Source organism: Camellia sinensis, chromosome 15 (assembly GCF_055761805.1).
Source record: "Camellia sinensis isolate YWXY chromosome 15, ASM5576180v1, whole genome shotgun sequence".
Classification (NCBI taxonomy): Eukaryota; Viridiplantae; Streptophyta; class Magnoliopsida; order Ericales; family Theaceae; genus Camellia; species Camellia sinensis.
The window spans coordinates 123,577,557-123,597,499 of NC_138975.1; the positions used below are offsets into that span (position 1 = coordinate 123,577,557).

General features: G+C 33.2%; 1 protein-coding gene across 1 annotated transcript in view; it reads left to right on the forward strand.

Annotated features, from left to right (window-relative positions):
• The first annotated feature begins 16,190 nt into the window (after positions 1-16,190).
• Positions 16,191-19,943, forward strand: part of LOC114256720 (agamous-like MADS-box protein MADS2) — a 53,742-nt gene continuing 49,989 nt past the window's right edge. Inside the window, exon 1 of the mRNA XM_028196391.2 lies at positions 16,191-16,527. Coding sequence (XP_028052192.2) covers positions 16,343-16,527 — 185 coding nt within the window. The 5' untranslated portion in view covers positions 16,191-16,342. The remainder of the gene's footprint in view (positions 16,528-19,943) is intronic.

The window sequence follows — 19,943 nt, forward strand, 5'->3', positions numbered from 1 at the left end:
GCTCCAAATAATTTCAATAAATCAAATATTATCTTACATTTTACTAAAGTTTAGGATTTGATTCTTTCATTTATGTGTGTGTCTTTTCATCCTTTTTAAGAGTTTTTATCTATATTATAAATCTATATTATAATTAGGAGGGGTCGCGATTCAGTTTTGGCCAGTTTGTAGATCGGTTTGGACCAGCCCACATAAATGCAGTTTAGGAAAAATTCAACCAACAATCGCCCATAATACGGGTTGCGGTTTATGCGGGCAGGATTCGCGGATGTGCGAGCGGTTGCTGGCGGTTTGCGGATTAGACTTTTTCTTGAAAAATTTATTTTGGAGTATTTTTTTTTCCCAATTTGTTAATATTTATTTTGGGTCATTTTCCTCACATTTTCTAAAATGCTCCAACATTAATAATTAATGAATTAAAACTTATAAAAATTAAAAACACAACAAAATCAATTCCTAATACAAATAAATCATTCAAAATCCTAAGCTTTTAAATCAAATCATAAACTAACACAAGCACATCTTTCAAAATCTTAAATTGGATCATTAATTTCATTCACTATCTACTACCTAACAATACAATTAATGTAAAATCATTCAAAATTCTAAGCTTACCTAAAGGAAATTCTTCATAAATTTTTACATTCATCCAAAATGTAATAATAAAATAACAACGGTTCAGGTTTTAAAAAAAAAGAAGAAAAATTCTAAGTGTGGGCGGATTCTTGCGGGTGCAGGTTAAATCCGCAACCCACAATTATACCATATTTCAAACTGTATCCGCCTATATTGTGTCTGCGAAACTATCAATTTGTATACGAATCGGTTCAAGTTGTACAAATTATGGGTTCGAATAACCCTATTCTCAACCACAATTCTAATATAGTAAAAAGATCACCTATTATCTCTTCTCTTGATATTATAATTAAAATTGTTCTGACATTATCATTATAATTTGTTTTATATAATTAGGCATTTAATAAAACTTGAAAAATGAACAAGTTATGATGAATAGTAGAGGACTCACATGTGAAAAAAATAAAAGGGAATATGATAATAAATACGAAGTAGCAGGGGAAGAGGACAGTAAAGGGTATTTGATTAGTGCCAAAAAAAAAAAAAAAAAAATTAATGTTAGAAATCTCAAAAATTTTATTAAAAATTTTATTAAATGTTTTACATAGGTGTAGGACCCACACAATACAGGTCCCGTGTGAGTCCGACACTTATGTGAGATATTTGATAAAATTTTTAATAAATTTTTTAAAATTTCTAACATTTTTGGCAAAAAAAAATAACCATCAAAATAGAGTATAGGGTATTTGATTAGTGCAAAAAAGATAACCATCAAAATTTCATTTTATTTTTATTTTTTAAAAACAAAACTAACTAGACGTCAGTGGAATTAACCCAAAAGAGTCAAGAAATGTCGTTTGGTTCATTGCTTCAACTAATCATATATACAAGACATCCATGCATATTGTCAATGTATATATATATAAATGAGAGTTGGGGTCATTACAATCTCATTTCCTCTATTCTTTTGTGTTCATACAAATGGTCCAAACACAGGTCAATTACAATATTCCTACCTTATATATTTGTCTCCATCCTTGTGAATAGTCCTAACACAAATTAAACCTTATGGATGGAGCCAAACAATACCCCACGTGTGGGACTCATCACACATAAACATGGGTTGGGCCATTATGATCTATCTACCTCTATCCTTCTGTGTCCTAATATGCAAGGTTTTAAAAACCAAGTCGATGAATAAACTGGAAAAGAGATTTGGCAAATGGGTTATCAGTTCAACTCTTGGGTTGAACCAGATTGAACCTTGACGTCATAATTATGTCATAAATAATTTTTAAAAAATTATAAATTAACAATATAATTATTAAATTTTCATTTTTTTTTAAATTCTTAAATATTTTTAGTGATGTTTTTCTATATTTAGAAAAAAATCCTAAATATAAGTTATAACATTTCACATACTGACAACAAATAAAAAGGAAAATAATTATAATTATTCATGGGTATCCAAAGCAAGAAAAAGAAAATCAAACAATTAATTTATTATAAAGCAAAAAAATAGAACTAACACACTGTAACACAAGGAACAACAAATAGGAAGGAAATTAGTAGTCTGGTTTGAAAGTTAAGAAAGATGAATGATTGGATTTGATTCCAAAAATTCAGATTGAATTGGGCACATTATGGGGATAAGAACACCAAATTCTTTCATATTATTGCAAGTAAAAGACAAAGTATAAATCTGTTGGACTCAGTGTTGATTAATGTTGTTAGATATGATGAACCCGTGATGATCAAATAAGAAGTATTGAGGCATTTCTCCACAGCTTTTGACAGAAGATTAGGCTAGTAGACCAAAATTAGTTGGCACTTTTGAGAGTCTAAGCTCAGCAAAGGTCTGGGAGGTATTGGAGCTCATTTTACCATGAAAGAAATTTGGAGGGTGGTAAAGGATAATAACGAGAATAAAGCCCTTGGACCGGATGGATTCAACATAGCTTGTGTCCAAAAGTGTTGGAAAATTATGAAGGATGATGTATTCAAATTCATGCAAAAGTTCCATTCTAATGGCAAATTGGTTAAAGGTTTGAATAGTTCTTTCATTGCCCTAATCCCCAAGCTGGTCAGTCCTTCGAGTCTCTTTGACTATAGACCAATTAGTTTATTGAATCTTGCCTACAAAATCCTTCCCAAAGTTTTATCACATAGGTTTAGTTTGGTGTTGCCAAATATTATCAATGAAGTACAATCTGCCTTCATAGGTGGTCGTCATATATTTGATGGTATCATGATAGCTAATGAGGTCGTGAATTGGTAGAAGAAACACAAAAAGAAGGGGATTATTCTTAAACTAGATTTTGAAAAAGCCTATGACTCAGTTAATTGGAATTATCTGTGGTCTTTGCTAACAAATTTTGGATTTGGGGATTTATGGGTTAGTTGGATGCAAGAGTGTGTGACCACAACCAGAATTTCCATTCTTGTGAATGGTTCACCAACTGATGAATTCTCTTCTAGTAAAGGGCTAAGGCAAGGAGATCCTCTTTCCCTCTTCCTTTTTAATATTGCAGCTAGGGGCCTCAATTTACTGTTGGTACGAGCAAAAGAGATGGGGTTAATCGAGGGTGTTTCAATGGGCCAAACAGAGTTTCAAGTAACCCACTTACAATTTGTTGATGATGCCTTACTTTTTTGTGAAGCAGAGGAGGCAGAGTTGGTGACTATTAAAAGAATTCTTCGGTGCTTTGAGATTATTTCAGGCTTGAAAATAAATTTCCATAAGAGTGTGCTGTGTGATATAGGAATTGACGAAGCTCTTGGCCAGGCTTTTGCAACCAAATTCAACTGTAAGTGCCAAAAACTACCAACGAAATATTTAGGGCTATCTCTTGGGGTTAACGCTAAAAGAAGCAAGCCATGGCAACCGGTGGTGGATAAAATAAAGTCAAAATTGGCCCTTTAGAAAGAAAAAAAAAAAGTTGCTCTCTTTTGCTGGTAGAGTAACCCTGATAAAATCTGTCTGATCCAATCTCCCATGTTATTACCTATCTTTATTCAAATTGCCTGAGGGTGTGGCAAAAACTATTGATAGACTACAAGCAACCTTTTTGTGGGAAAGCTTTGAGCAAAAGAAGAAAGTGCATTTTGTAAAGTGGAAGTCTGTCACAACTAGCAAGGAGTAAGGAGGATTGTGAATTTGAGGGAAATTAATAACAATTTACTCATGAAATGGTGGTAGAGATATGGGGTAGAGGAAAAGGCATTATGGAGATAGGTTATAAATAGCAGGTATAGAGTGGTAGGAAGGGGTTGGATACCTAATCTTGAGACTCCTGGGAGGGTGTCAAATGTGTGGAAATGAATTCTCTCTAGGGTAGAGGTTAATCCAGATTTACATGTTTTTTTCCTCTCTAGTATAGAAATTCATTTGGGTAATGGAAAGTGAGTGCACTTTTGGCTGGATAATGGCTGCGGAATACAAAACTTAACGATGAATTTCCTAGGCTATTTAGTTTGTCTACTTAGAAAGAAGAATCCCTGGAATATTTTTTACGTAGAAAGAAAATTTCAGGGGGGGTGGAACATATCTTTCAGGAGGGTATTCAGGCCTTGGGAGGGTGTTGAGGTTAGTAGATTATATCTCCTACTGTCAGAGACACCATGCTTGAGAGAAATCCTCCTAGATTCTTTTAGGTGGCAGAGGTCCTCATCTGGGCAGTTCACAGTTGCTTCAGTGAGATCCTGGTTGGAAGCTCATCATGGGCCTAAGCTGTCGATCCCTAAACTATTATGGAATAATGTGGCTCTTCCTAGAGTTCAATTCCTGGGCTGGTTGATTTGGAAGGGTAGAGTTAAAACCATGGACTTTCTGCAAATTTTTGGTATACTTTGCAGTAGTTTCAGTAATGTCTGCCCCTTTTGTAAAGCTGAACCTGAATCTGTGAATCATATTTTTTTGTTGTGCAGTGGTATTTGGAAGTCTTGGATTGAATTGTTACTTTGGTGCGATTTGAAATGGGCAACACCTGCTTCAGTGGTGGTTTCGTTACATTGGTGGATGGGTTTTAAATGCAAAAAGATTATTGTGAAGCTTTGGAATTTAGTGCCATTGGCTATGCTATGGTTTATTTGGAAAATTAGGAATGATTACATCTTCAATGGGTGTCAACCTAATCTAAAAGAATTAAGTGCTAATGTGAAATGGAGAGTAGCTCTGTGGACCAAGTCCAATCTTCCATGTTTCTCATACTCAAGGCATGATATTGTTCATAACCTTAGTCATATATTGTTTTGTTATTAAGAGTGTTTTGCCTCTGTATCTGTGTGCTATGTGTTCTATTATGCTCTTACATTGGTATATCTGCTGTTACATTAGGCCCCATTTGTTTTGGGAGATAGAATGGAGGAGATTGATAGTGAGGGGATTAATAGTGAGGGGATTGTTAGTGAGGGGATTAATAGTGAGGGGATTGATAGTGAAGGGATTAATAGTGAGGAATTGTTAAATTATTTTTATATAAAATAATAAAACAAATAAAAAAATATAAAAAAATAAACATTATATTTAAAAAAAAAATTTCCAATATATAAAAAATAAATGTCTAATCACCTCACTATTTTTCTAATACCATCTCTACCTCCTCCTTACCAATCCTCCTTCCTCCTCCTTACAAATACCAAGGGATTACTAGTCCCTTCCCTATCTCTTAAAATAAACACCCCATTCTCAATCCCTTCCTCTCTATCAAACCCAATTCCCTCCCCATAACCCCAAACAAATGGGGCCTTAGTACTTGTTTTTGGTGTTTCCTGCTAATCTGGTATATCTGTGCTGGAGCTGCTTGTGTCTGGTGCATCTTGCTAATTCGGGTATCTCTGTGCTGTTAACTTGGTGATTGCTCTGGTGTATCTGCTCTGGTGCGACTTGTTCTACTCTGGTGTTGATGTGTTTTTTGTTGATTTTTTTGGTTTTGTGTATCTGTGCTGATGTTCTGCTAGCAATGTTGTCTTGTGTATTTGTGTTACTCTGGTATATATGTGCTGGAGTTGCTTGTGTCTAGTGTATCTTGCTAATATGGTGTCTCTATGCTATTAACTTGGTGATTGCTCTAGTGCGTCTGCTTTGGTGTGACTTGTTCTGCTCTGGTGTTAGTTGTGTTTTTGCTGATGTTTTTTGCTTTTGTGTTTATGTGCTGTTGTATCTGCTAGCACTGCTGCCTTATTTAGCTGTGTATTTGCTAGCACTGCTGTCTACTTTATTACTGTGTATCTGTTGGTTCCTCACCAACAGATTCGTGGTTTGGTGCTGTCATATGATTGTGTGAGCGACTTAGTGCAAACCTAGTTGGGATTGGGTTTGTTTCACTATGATGAATTTTGCATCATTCCCCCCTCCTCTCTCTCTTTTATTGTTGTGTTTTTTCCTTCGTTGTAAGGTTTTTTCTCATCAATAAAGTTTTTTTGGTTGATCAAAAAAAAAAAAAAAAACATATTAATGTATTAGGCTTCTTCAAGTAGACCCTTTTGTTTCCTATGTTGCTTAAAGAAGGGGAGGGGCGGGGGGAGCGGGGGTTGTTCCTTTACCCAAATTTTCTGAAATCTCATAACAAGGGCATGAAGACTGAAGTAGTAAAAATTATCAAAGATTCAAAAAAAAATCAAAAAATCACTAAATTCTTTTAGAGACAATTATTAAAAAAATCTCAAGATTTTAACTTTCTAACAAAATAAATTCTAAATTTTTAATTTTATCAATTAAATATTGATTTTTTATTTTATTTTCAATTTAAACCATTAGCATATTTTCATTAAATAAAATCGATAAAAAAAATACTTTAAGCATGAAACTCAATATAAATATATATAAAATATAATTTTTATTAAATTTAATAATTAAAATATATATTTTTCCATCAATTCTACTTCACCAATATAAATAAATCTTTAGTTGTATAAAAACCAAATAAATGGATTAATATTACTTTAAAAAACAAAAAAAAAAAACAAAAAACAAAAAACAAAGTTAAGCCCGAAACGAGACTGAACTATAATGTGCACGACTGAAGAATTGACACGTGTCCCTCCAGCAGGAAAGACTGGAACATCATTTTTGAGGTTTGAGCTGACGTCAAGTAAACATTTATTGGGTGCTGCGGCACCCCACTAAAATGTTAAACTTGGTGAGGTCAAATATTTTATTTATAATATTTTATAATTTATTTATAATATAGGTTTGAGCTGACGTTTGAGCTGACGTCATAATCATATTTTATTTATAATATTTACAGAGGTCAAATATTAATCGATTTATGTAAAATTCATTTGATTATTTGTACATGTATCACACCAAATATTTAAGAAACTATGATATAGAAAAAAAGATAAATTATAAATATAATTTCAAAATTTTGTTTAAAAAGTAAAAATTTCCCTAAAATTCTATAAATAATATTGTAAATCAAAGTATAAAACGCAGCGGATGAAAAATTTCATAGTCATACCTTTTAGTAGAGCCTGAAGCGAAGAATATCGTGAGCAAATCACGTGCTTCCAAGATGTAAACAACCAATTTAGCAATGGAGTGATATTACAAAATGAGTATTACCCACACAAGTCACAGTGTAGAAGCTGAATCGTTTTCATATGAGAGAGAGTTAGAGAGAGAGAGTCTGGGAAAAAAAGTTATGGGTAAAAACCTCTTAACGTATCTGATATACGTATCTGATATATCAATTATATTATCTGATCAATATATAATCAGATATATAACCATATATATCAATCTATCCATATGGATTGATATGATCGATATAGATATCCTGAATGGTTATCCAAATAAGTTTTGAATTCAAATTTAAACTTATATGGATAAGATTCAAAAAGGTTCAGGTTCAAAAGGCTCAAAGGGTCATGCTACATGGGCGCCCAATTTCTAACATCTCCCACTCGCACATGAGCTGATATGACACTGCCACATCTCTATTTCAATCTCCCCAGAAAAGAACAATCTCATACTAGTCAATGCACCGTGCGATAGCTAAGAACACCTGCATGTGGAAGCTCTATACTAGAAACTCAAAATGAGCCAGTATAGAGACATCAACCCAAAAAGAACAGAAATAGTGTCTCATATACCCCAGACCCATCTAATTACATCGATCCAAAAAATATCTCTAATCCCTCCAAAAGAGCATGGTTGACTCTCTCAATTCTTGCAATATATTCACACTCAATCCGCCTCTCATACAGAGCGATGTGAGTTGTCGGCAGTGAATATACAACAGTGGTGTAATACTAGATGATCTTCCATTTGCCCTCATGCCATTTAGTTTAGGATTGAGCGCTTTTTCATTGATGTCCCTTAAGGCTGAATCATACATGACCGCAGGCAACATACCAAAGTAGCAGAACATCAACCCCTTACCTTATGACATAGTCAAAAGTCACAAAAGGGTACATAAATGAAGTCATATCAATAATGACACGTAAGACTCACACGGTGAAGAAATAGGGATCCATTCTCTCACCTCATTACTCGGTCGCCAAGCACATATAGTATGAATACATGCTATGGTAGAGTAACTCTTCCAAAAGAGTGACGTCATACTCGATACACCGTACAGATATTAGTCTAGTCGCTTTCTAGCGCCTAACCAGAATTCTCTATTTGCTCGCTTTCTAAGCGCCAAATGAGATCTCGCATCTGGCTAATCATAATAGGCACAACATGGAAAGTGGGTACTAACATCCATGTTTGGTCCTTAACACGACCTCATCTTGGTTGTAACCAAGGCGACATGCATAGTGGATAATTTAAGCCTCTCTTGGCTCTAAATAAAAATAAACCATTAGTCTCATCCTTGCTCGCTCCCAAGCGTCAAGGGCGATTGCTCGTGTGAGTGAGCCAATCTTGCCTGCTGACATCATCATCTGCTAATCATTTGACACAAACCATAATAGTGTCAACATCCCATCATCTCACAACAAATAAGTGATCGATCTAAAAAACATGACTACAACTTGCGCAATTCTAGATTCCAAACATAAGCCTTATCAGCACCTCTTGCGATAAGCATATACAACGGAATCCTCCATGTGCGCCTCACATGAAGTGATTCAAGATCACTACCTCTTGCGCAACAACCTCTCTAAAGATATTTTGGTGACCAATTTGCGTTCATTCTTGATGCGCCCAACTAGCGCATTGAATCTTACAAGGAGCAAATTAATATACTACTAGTAAAGTATTTTATCCACAATCTAATGAGCATGGTCAATGTCTAAACAACTCAGTTGACCATTTACCAAAGATAACACTTATCATAACGAATATGCCCACATAGCGTACTTCAGGCTCCCACAAAAAAAAAAAAAAAAAAAGATCAAGGAATATAGGTCATTTGTTTCTCCCAAAGACAATCCGAGGATTCACTCAATAGCTAAGGCTCTGGTTTTTATCGATAAGTAAGTCAATGGGTTTGTAATTTTACATCTAGAATCGTTCTAGGATATTCCTTATGTAAGTCATCGAAGACAAAACATGAATTCTCCCAAAACAATCCCTAAGGATTGTACATCCGAGCATATAAATTATATCACCCATGTCCATCATATCTAAGACAAAGGACTGCCCACCCTAGGTGGCGACAACCCTATAAATTCCTGGCTCATAATGACTAAGTAAGGAAAAACTTTTTTTGGACCATTGATCATGCCTCAATAGTCTTCATCGATCATCGTTGGCCTATCATGGCTTAACAAAATCTAAGAACCACTATTTGGATAACTGTTTTAGGCTGTAAAAGATTTATTAGAACTAGCAACCTTTTTGCGTTCCTAACTTTTCACCATAAAAGTAGAAGGTAAATCCCTACGGATCTACTTATCCAATTATCTAACGAGAAAGTTGGGTCACAATGTCCACAAATCAATGTTTCGAATCATAGCCTAAGTCAAAATAACCTCACTCCCTAGGAGGAAGTCTTCTCATAGTCTACACTTTTCTCAATGGTGCGACTTTTCAGTATCTAGCGAGCCTTATGCCTCAACAATGACTATCCAAATTACGCATAACTTTAGAACAGTTTCGCGTCATAATGGAAAATCAACCAAATTATAGAAATGGTTAATCCTCAAAGACTTTGTCTTAAACTATGCAACATTGATCCACTTTCTAAAAACAGGAGACTAGAGCCTTTGGCATTATCCTAGGCACTTTATCATCTTGCGGAGCAATCATGAATGTTTCCTTCTCAATCACCTAGTGATAACGTAGAAAATTTTTCACATTCGCTACCACGCAACTAAAAATGTAGAGTATTCTACTCTAATGGAGTAATCCAATAGTAGGCACATCGCTCCCACTGTCCTTAGGATATTGAAAATTTCTTTCCATTCTCAACTAGGCTACATAAAAGCGCTATGCTTAGAATTCTCTATCTTATAGAGTTCCAAAACTCTATTCACGTCACATTTACTAAAAAAACTTTATGTGACTTAGTTACACTACTACAAAGCTGCTTACCTATATGCACATGACCCGGAGGGTTTACATGACCGTATACAATAATGCGCTACATGACCCTATGTGTTTATAAGATAGTATACAATAATGCGCTATAGAACCCTAGGTCTTAACTTTGTAACCTTATGAGAAGTAAAATAAAGATAAGCTGCTTAATGGTTACAGATCGCCCATAGATGGCTCTCAGCTAACCCATTACTCAAATGGAGTGTAAAATCTGATATAAAGGGCACTTAGTTAGGGATATAGGCAACAAACTAGTGCAATTTTCAATTAGAAAACATTTTGCACCATTATCCACCTAACATTAACAATATTTAATTTCTTATCTCTACTGCACCATTGTGTTGTTGAGTACTAGGAATAATCAATTTTCTAAGCATCCATTTCTCTTCACAGAGCTTTCTTAAAAAATAACTCAAATAGATACTCGCCACATGGTCAAAACTAAAAGTACAAAAGCTCTTATCTAATTGATCACAACCTCATATGTGCAATGTCAAAAATCATCTCAAAACTTTTGACTTATTAGAGATCAAATAGTCTTGACTCAGATGCGTATCGTAATCTATAAATGTATCGAGATTGAGGCTTAGCTATCATACCCTTACACATATCTAATCACAAATATCATAGTGGACTAAATGCGCCAATACAAATGACCTTCTACGGCTTTCCTACTTACTTGTGCGCAACCATTGCGAACAAAGTTATACATTCACATGAGAGCATGATGTCACAAGCGAGTGGGCCCGAGAGGGCCTACTTAAACCATCTTGTCATCATCTCATTAATGTGATTAAGTATAATAAGCCACCGGTTCATGACCAATGTCATAAACTAATTCCAATCTTTTTAATATGTGAGTTCTTGAAGACAAATTTTAAAGGTTTAGCCCCAACTAGGTAATGACTCACGACTAATTCATATTCACTAGATCATAAAAGGATGTTATAGAGATATTAAGTGTGCCTAAGTCGCAAATTTAACTAATAAGTGTTAATCCCCTGCACCTTCAAGTCAATTTTATTCTCCATACACTTTACTGCATCTAGTTGAAAGATGACGATACCCCTCTTGCCATCTCTGTTTCTCGCTTCATAGTTACTTGTAATTAATTCTGCTATGCACTAGAAGGAGAGAATAAGCTATCAATCTATGACAATTCTCGAAGTAACTTAAGCGCGAATTAGGCTAAAGAGTTTAATTCAACACAATGCTCTCATGAGCCATGCGTCAAATTCTTAGAGTTATAACAACCTTGTCGGCCTTGACCTTTTCATTACTATGCTGCAACGTTTGCGCTTAGTGGTAAACGTTATTTAAAAACGTTAGCCTTGCTAAGGATTCATACAAAGAAGCCCCTCCTCATGTCTCACACTCAAGTGTGGAAATAGTAAGTGTCCAAACTTAGACAAGTTGGCAATGCTAATAGATTTTTGCAGCCACTAAGCTCTAATCTTTTCACTTCGTGTTAATAGATTTTGCAGCTTCTAAGAACTAATCTTTTCACTTAGTGTTAATAGATTTTGCAACTTCTAAGCGCTAATCTTTTCACTTAGTGTTAATAGATTTTGTAGCTTCTAAGCGTTAATATTTTCACTTAGTGTTAATAGATTTTGCAGCTTCTAAGCGCTAATCTTTTAACTTCACGTGATATTTCAACGCACACTATTATAGTGCATGAAATTTTGCTCCATCCACTCCCAATAATTGGGTAGAGAGCAAAATACTGCTCATACTGGCTACTCGTCTTACACTCAATGACTAATTTATTTAAGCTCGCATTTCTTGGATGACGTGATTCTTGAATGTTACTTCATCCAATGATGTAACATTATTTACAAGTCAAATTACAAAGTTAATTCGTGCAGCTCAATAGTCAAGATCATATACTGATCTATTGAGAGCTTACTAATTTCATAACTCCAAAACTCGCCAATCAAAACTACGTAGTGTGCCGTTAACCATAACGCACACATCAAATTTTGTTGTGCCAAACAAGGCAACAAAATCAGGGCGACTTTGAGTCATATTTCCTTACTTTGACTCAATTAAGGTCTGACCTAAAGTCTGCAAGACTTTTACTCATCTAAATAATAGGATTACATTGTTCAAATTGAACATGTCTACTAAGTCTTGGTCAACCAAATTAACTTCCATAAGCTAAGTCAATTTAGAGAGAAATTCGTATTGGGATTAATTTTGATTAGCATAATATAATTTTGCCGCAAAAATCTAAATTAAATAGTGACAATATTACACAAGTCACAAGATCGAAAATCCACTATGCTCGTAATCATCTCTTGTGCCACATGTGACAATTATCCAAAATTTAATTTAATTCATGCACAAAATATTAGTTTTCGGGAGTAAATTTACAAATATTTCTCTCAATCGAAGAACTTCCCACTGACTATGGCATGTCTAAAAGCATGATAAAAAATTCTAATTCCATACAATAGCATCATAATGTAGATTCACAACCAACTTATGCTATGTCACAATTAATAATGGAATTTAAACAAATAACAATTAATCATGCTATTTTAATTACAACATATTAGAAACTCTAGGTAAAAAACAACAATATGTTGTATTTAATATTCAAATTATACCATAATAGAAAGTATATCACTTCTGAAAATTTTTGAAATTTTTTGGTATTTTCTGGAATTTTAAATAACTAATAAACACACATAAAATTAAAAATAAATATTTCAGAATCTAGTAAAATGCAATAACCATATCAGTAAATAATAAACTATAACAATAGTCTACAATAAAAAATTCAACCCCAGAAACTTAATCATGCAACACCAGATGCATTTTAAAATAGAAATAATGAATTATTATTTCAGGAAAAATATTTTTTATTTTCATAAAATTTTGAAAATTTTACAGAAGATAGAAAATTTAATTCTGAGTCTAATGGTACCAACCACGCTTAAAACAAAGGTATAACGAATTAATTATGACCATTTAACACGATTTAAAATTAAAAAAAAACCAGAGCCTTAGAGCCAAACCAGCGCGGAAAAAACGGCTCGGCTAGGCTCGCCGCCGCTCAACGCAGCGCAACTCGGCGCGAGGCGACGCGGCGCATGGCGCACGCGTGGTTGCGCACGTGACGCTGCTCGAAGCGGTGTGGTTTAACGCGCGCGTGTGGAAGGGCTCGGACAGCGCACCCGTGGAAGTGCGTGGGAAGCGCGCCGAGCGCGTGGTGGCGCGTGGATTCGCTGGGCGGCGTCATATAGCACGTAAGTCACACGCGCCGCCTTCCAGGGTGTTTTATAGTCTAATTTTGTTACTATCGGACTCCATTTTTCACAAGAAAAACATTTATGGCATTAAAAATGACATTTAATGAACATAAACATGAAGTGTTTTATGTTCTTAATCTAATGAGAGGGACATCTTCCTCCTTTATGAATATTCATGCATATATCATATATATATATATATATATATTTTATATAAAAATATACACATATTTTAATGCATAAAAATAAACATGAAAATATCCAATCTAGCTCTGATACCAATGTAAATCAAAGTATAAAACGCAGCGGATGAAAAATTTCATAGTCATACCTTTTAGTAGAGCCTGAAGCCAAGAATCTCATAGGTAAATCACGTGCTTCCAAGATGTGAACAACCAACTCAGCAATGGAGTGATACTACAAAATGAGTATCACCCACACAAGTCACAGTGCAAAAGCTGGATCGTTTTCGCATGGGAGAGAGTTAGAGAGAGAGAGTCTGAAAAAAAAGGTTATAGGTAAAAACCTCTTAACGTATCTGATATATCAATTATATTATCTGATCAATATATAATCAGATATATAACCATATATATCAATCTATCCATATAGATTGGTATGATAGGTATAGATATCCTGAATGGTTATCTAAATAAGTTTTGAATTCAAATTCAAACTTACATAAATAAGGTTAAAAAAGGTTCAGGTTCAAAAGGTTCAGGTTCAAAAGGTTCAGAGAGTCATGCCACATGTGCGCCCAATTTCTAACAAATATTTTGTCACTTGAGAAACAAATCATATAATAAATGCTCTCATTCATTAGAATTATGAGTTGGGTAATGTTAGATATACCAGATTTTAATAAATGACCAAATATCTTACATAGATGTGTTTGTAAATTACACATTCATGTGAAACATTTAGTTATTTATTTAGTAGAAATTTTGGTACTTATAGCATTTTCCTTATGAGTTATAATGGCGAATTTTTTCACTCTCTGTATTGATGTAATAATTTTGTGCTTTGTATGGTTTATTCATCAATAAAGATTTTTTTATTGATAAAAAAGAATAATGATAATTTTTTTTGTTTGTTAGAGTGATGATATTGATATACAAATAAAAATTATAAAACGATGTGATTCAATGTGAACATTTTATTTTAAAACAAAGCATTTATAAAATTCTTTTCTAATATCAGACAATAAGTGTAGGTGTAATGGAAAATATTTTATGAAAATCATTTTGAAGTTGTAACCGGTTGATTGACAAAGGTTAGGATCGATCTATTGGTGATGACTGACCGTGGCTCCAAGATGATTTTCATGAAATTAATTTTTTCATAGTAACAAAAATGATATTACCGCTTCATTCTTGTATTATTTTTTATATACATTTTTTTTATGATGGATGATAGAAACTACAATTTATAATTTATTCACAATGACATAATAAGATAGATAGATCTAACACAGTTAAGTTTTTGACAAATTAATAAAGGTGACACATAAACTTGTCATGTTATTATAGGTAAAATTATGGAAGACTTTTTAGGGGTTTAATTTTTATTTTTTTTCATTTTTCATATACATTTGTTTAAGTTTTCAAAATCTTTTTTTTTCCTTTCAAAAAATAAAAAATCAATTGATTAAAATAAACACAATTTTTTTTTAATTTACAATATTATTTTCTCTTCAAAGAGAAAAAGAAAAAGAATACATATAAAATAATAATTTCATTTATGTTTATTTTTATTTTTGGCTAAATTACACTGTCATCCTTGAAGTTTAGAAAAAATATAATAAATCTCACAATTTTGATATAATTACACTGAGCTCCCTCTTAGTAAGATTAAATGGCCTAAAACTAATACGAATATTGCAAAAATATAAAAATAAACAACGTAAAATATACATTTTCGTGTAAAAGAGATAATAACATAATTTTTTTCATTCATATAACTAACAAATTATTAATGAAAAGATGACTTAAGTGTTACATAAATTAAAATCACAAAAGAGCAAAATGTAATAATATGTAAATTATAAGAGTTTATTGTACTTTTTTCAAATCTCATGAGAGGTCAATATACTTGACCCTTTAATTTTACCAAACCAATTTCTAGATTGAATAGTGCTATATAGACAAAAAAAAAAAAAAAATCAATACAAAATTTTAATCACAATGACTTTACAAATTAAGGCCAATTAATGACTTTTATTTTTAAGATTTTCATTCTCACATCATTTTGTCATAAAATTTTAGATAAATTACAAATGCTCCCACTGTGATTTACTTCAAATACAAATTATCTCATTTGATTTGAAAAATTATAAATATCCATTGTAAAAAAAATTTATTTAACAGAATTAACTCAAAAATAAAATTAGTAATCACTCTCCTATATAATAATGAAATTACCTGAATTATTAATTGAAATATATTCTGACATTATTAAAAATTATTGATTGACTTGATAATTTATTTATTAAAGATGATATTTGTTATGAAATTAAAAGCTTCAGGAGCCATGCTGTAATTTCCAGAACAATAAGAAACAATTCTTATTTTAAACAAATCTCAAGATATGTATTTATAATTTATTCTAAAATTTTTGTATAGTTTTTAAATTTATAAAAAATAATCAAAAGCAAATTTTGAAAATTCAACCAAATATAATCAATAAAATATGATCATTAAAGTTCCACATTTGTTTAAAATGAAAAAGATTAGCAAAATTTTGACTTCCCTATTTATGTTTACTACAATGTTTCAGGTGTAGTGGACATGCAGTTTCGGTTTTGCATTAAGGGAAATAGTAACCAGATATAGAATAATGTAACCAAAGAACAGTGACAGCCTACACTCGGGGTTTCCATTTCTCTCTCATTTTTCTCCTTTTCTTTCTACTGCCCTTTTATCTCTTTTGGTGCCCTTCTTCACATTCAAGCACTTCTAAAAGTGGGTTCAGTTCTTAACCAAGAGTAGAATACATAGAGAGAGAGAGAGAGGAGAGAGAAATGGGAAGAGGGAGAGTAGACCTGAAGAGGATAGAGAACAAAATAAACAGGCAAGTCACATTTGCGAAGAGAAGAAATGGGCTTTTCAAGAAGGCTTATGAGCTCTCAGTTCTCTGTGATGCTGAGGTTGCTCTCATAGTCTTTTCCAATCGTGGCAAGCTCTATGAGTTCTGTAGCGGCTCTAGGTATCCCTCTCTCTCTCTCTCTCTCTCTCTCTCTCTCTCGATATATATATATATATATACATATGTTGTGTGTGTATGAGCCTTGCTTTTGCTAATTTTTTTCTTCTAATAGTCTACGAAGTTAGGTTTTTTCAAGTGCAAGTTGTAGTCTAGTTTTTTCTTTCAAGATCTGAACATTTCTCATCATGTCAGAACAAATTTTTTTTTTTTTTTTTTTCTTTCAATTTTTTGATGATTTTGTTTTGTGGGTTTTGTATATACTTCAAGTTTTGATCTGTTCCTATAGGTCCAAGTTAGGTTTATTTGCATCCATTAAAAAAATGGAGCCTTTTTTTTTATTGTTTTTGTGAAGATCTAAACTTTTTCTTTTCTCTTGTTATAGTTAAATATTAAAAAATTAGATACCTTTTAAAGAGTATTTTACATGGATTTTATTGAGGACCTTGAGTTTTTATTGCATTTTTTTAATAACTATTGTTTTTTTTTTCCTCTCCATTAAAAGCTTGATTAAGAGAGGAAGTCACTGAGACCTTTGTGTGGTAATTTTGATAAAAATGGATTCATTTTTAATAGACTTCAAAAAAAACCATTATAAGACTGATCCACTGTTAAGATTTGATTTCCAGAGATGTGATCTTTTGCAGTGAAAGTCTGCTCTACTTTGTGGTTCAGTTAAAGAATGGTTTTTAGAGAGAGAGAGATTTAAGGCTGCTGTTTGGTTCTAGAGTTGCGGATCTCTTTAACCCTAAAAGCTAAACTAATTTCCTAAAGTTCTCCTTTCTTCAATAGTATTATAGATAAAAATAATAATAATAATAATTTTTTTATTTTAATTTTTGGATTGTAGTCATCATCTGAAAAGCTTAAGTTTGATCTAAATGAAACCATTAAATAGCATTGTTAACACTGAGTGGTAAGTACATATGTTTCAGAAAATTTGTGTGGCTGCATATGAATCACTTTTTTATTATTTTATATCTGAAATTTACTTTCTCTTATTTAAAAAATATCTTGGGCTTTTTTCTGCTTAATATAATTTCCTTTTGATATATATAATGGCTACTTCTTATGTCTTCCTTCCTTTTTACTGGTTATGTTTTATATAAAATCTTAATTCAGATTGACGGGTAGTTGTGCATACGCGATAAATTGTTTACTTTGATTTTTTTCTTTTATTTGAAATTTTATAACTATCAAATTACACAATAGGGTATTAAAATTTTACTTTCTGGAAAAAGAAAAATTGCACAAATTTCATTTTTAGGTCATCTGCTAGCTGTTATCTTCTTTAATTATTATTCCATATTTTGGATTTTTTAAGTGACCACTTAGGGCAAAGTCATTGGTTGGAAAAAATGTATTTTGTAGTTATGTTTATATATATTTGTATATTGTTTGAGATGTTAACTCCAATTAAGCGAATAATTGGGAACTTTTAAAGGAAAAGTGTTAAAAAATTTGATGAATCTAGTTTTTGCAACAATTAAGTAATTTTGCTATTGATTGGAATTTGCAAGAACACTTGCCTTTTAGGTAGATTTTTTGTTTGGGGCCATTTATCTTTATATTTGTAAACACTTCTCTCTCTCTCTCTAATCGGCAGAAGGAATTTTTTATTTTATTTTATTTTTAAAATGCAAAAGGGAACATAGACAATACCAAGTTTGGGTGAGAAAGACTGGATCATTGTCAATATATCATATCCCGATTATGTTGGCACTTGATGAGAGACCAATCATATATATATATATATATATATTTGATCGGCAAAGAAAACTTTATTTATTATAACAATGAAGAGCAAAGATACACTCAATAAAGAGAAGAGGGCACAGGGCATCGAAGCTCTCAAACTAATCCCAACTACATTTGCACCAGTGAGAGTGGCACAAACAAATGCAAGCACACCACCAAATTAGTAAGGAACCAACTAAAAGAGAAAAGACAAAATAGGAGAAAGAAAAATAACAAAAATCCAGTTACAATAACCCCTCAAGAGTTAAGAACATCCCCCAATTTGTCTTCACTTGAAAACAATATCATCAACTAATTATGGGAAAACCTTTATAGATGCTTTGAGGCAAAGAGCTATTCTGATCTTAATGAGCTCACACAGACCAGAGGAATTGGGTTGGGCTGCAGTGAAGACACACTCATTCCTATGCTTTCAAAGAGACCAAAAAATAATTAGGGGAATAGCTCTCCAAATTTTCCTCTCAAGACTCTTAAATTTTCCACCCATTCACCAGTTGCAAAGACCTTCCACTAATTTTGGGATACACCATTAAAACCCCCAATCATGAATCGCAGAAGACCAAATGATCTAGGAGAAAGGGCAATGAAGCAGAACATGAGCAGCAGATTCAGTTTCAGATCTACAAAAAGGGTATATGGTGGAAACATTGCTATCTAAAATGCCAATTCTATGCAAAAACCCAGTAGATTTAATTCTGTTTGTCTAGGCTAACCAACGAAGAAAAGTAGGGGGTAATGCATTACTCCAAACAAACATGCTGGTTCTGAGATGAGGGCCAAGAAGAGAGTTTCTAAATGAGTATAATTTAGACGCAGAGAAAGCACCAGAGCTTGCAGCTGCACTTGCCCAAACCTGACAATCAGTATTCTCATGACTCAAGGGAGAGACAGAGGACAAGATAGTAATTAATCTAACTTCTTCAGCCAATTCCCAAGCATACAATACTCTTCTATAGGGAAAATTCCAAACACGCGAGTGGGATTTTCTAACAAAAAAGTAGTGTAGAAAACCTTTCTTATCAGTAGAGAGATTATAAAGAGAAGGAAACTAGGCAAGAGCTTCCACACCACCTGTCACGCCAAAATCTGATTCTATTCCTATTTCTCACCTTGATTTGATAGTTTTCCAAATAGAAATTGAAAATAACCCCTTATGGCGGTCGGCTGGCCCAGCTCTTTCCTGTGTTTGTCTGTTAGTTATCCCTTTTAATAAACTTGATTCCCCTATTATTTTCCCACCTAGTGTGCTTTGTGTGCTGCTGTTGATCTTCATTTTTTGGTGTTTCAGTGCATGCTTTAGATGTTTCATTGGGGTTGAAGCAGTGGTGTGTTGTTTTCAACAGGTGATGCCTGGAATAAGGGTCAATATAGAGGAGGAGATTGGTGTTGGACCAGCATAGAGGACGTCCAGATTTGGTTAGGATCTTCATTTGGGTGCTCTTTTGCGAGTCGGAGTTTGAGGGGTGAAATATGGTTCAGATTTATGGAGAAGTATCGATGCTTTGTTTGGGGGGAAACATGAGTATCGAAGTTGATCTAGATCTGTCCGGGTTTCATTCAAGCACTCCTCTTTGAGTGAGAGTTAGAGGGGTGAAATTCATCCAAATGTATGGAGGTGTCTCAGCGGTTGTTCGGTGTTTGGATCGTTATCTTAAGAGTTT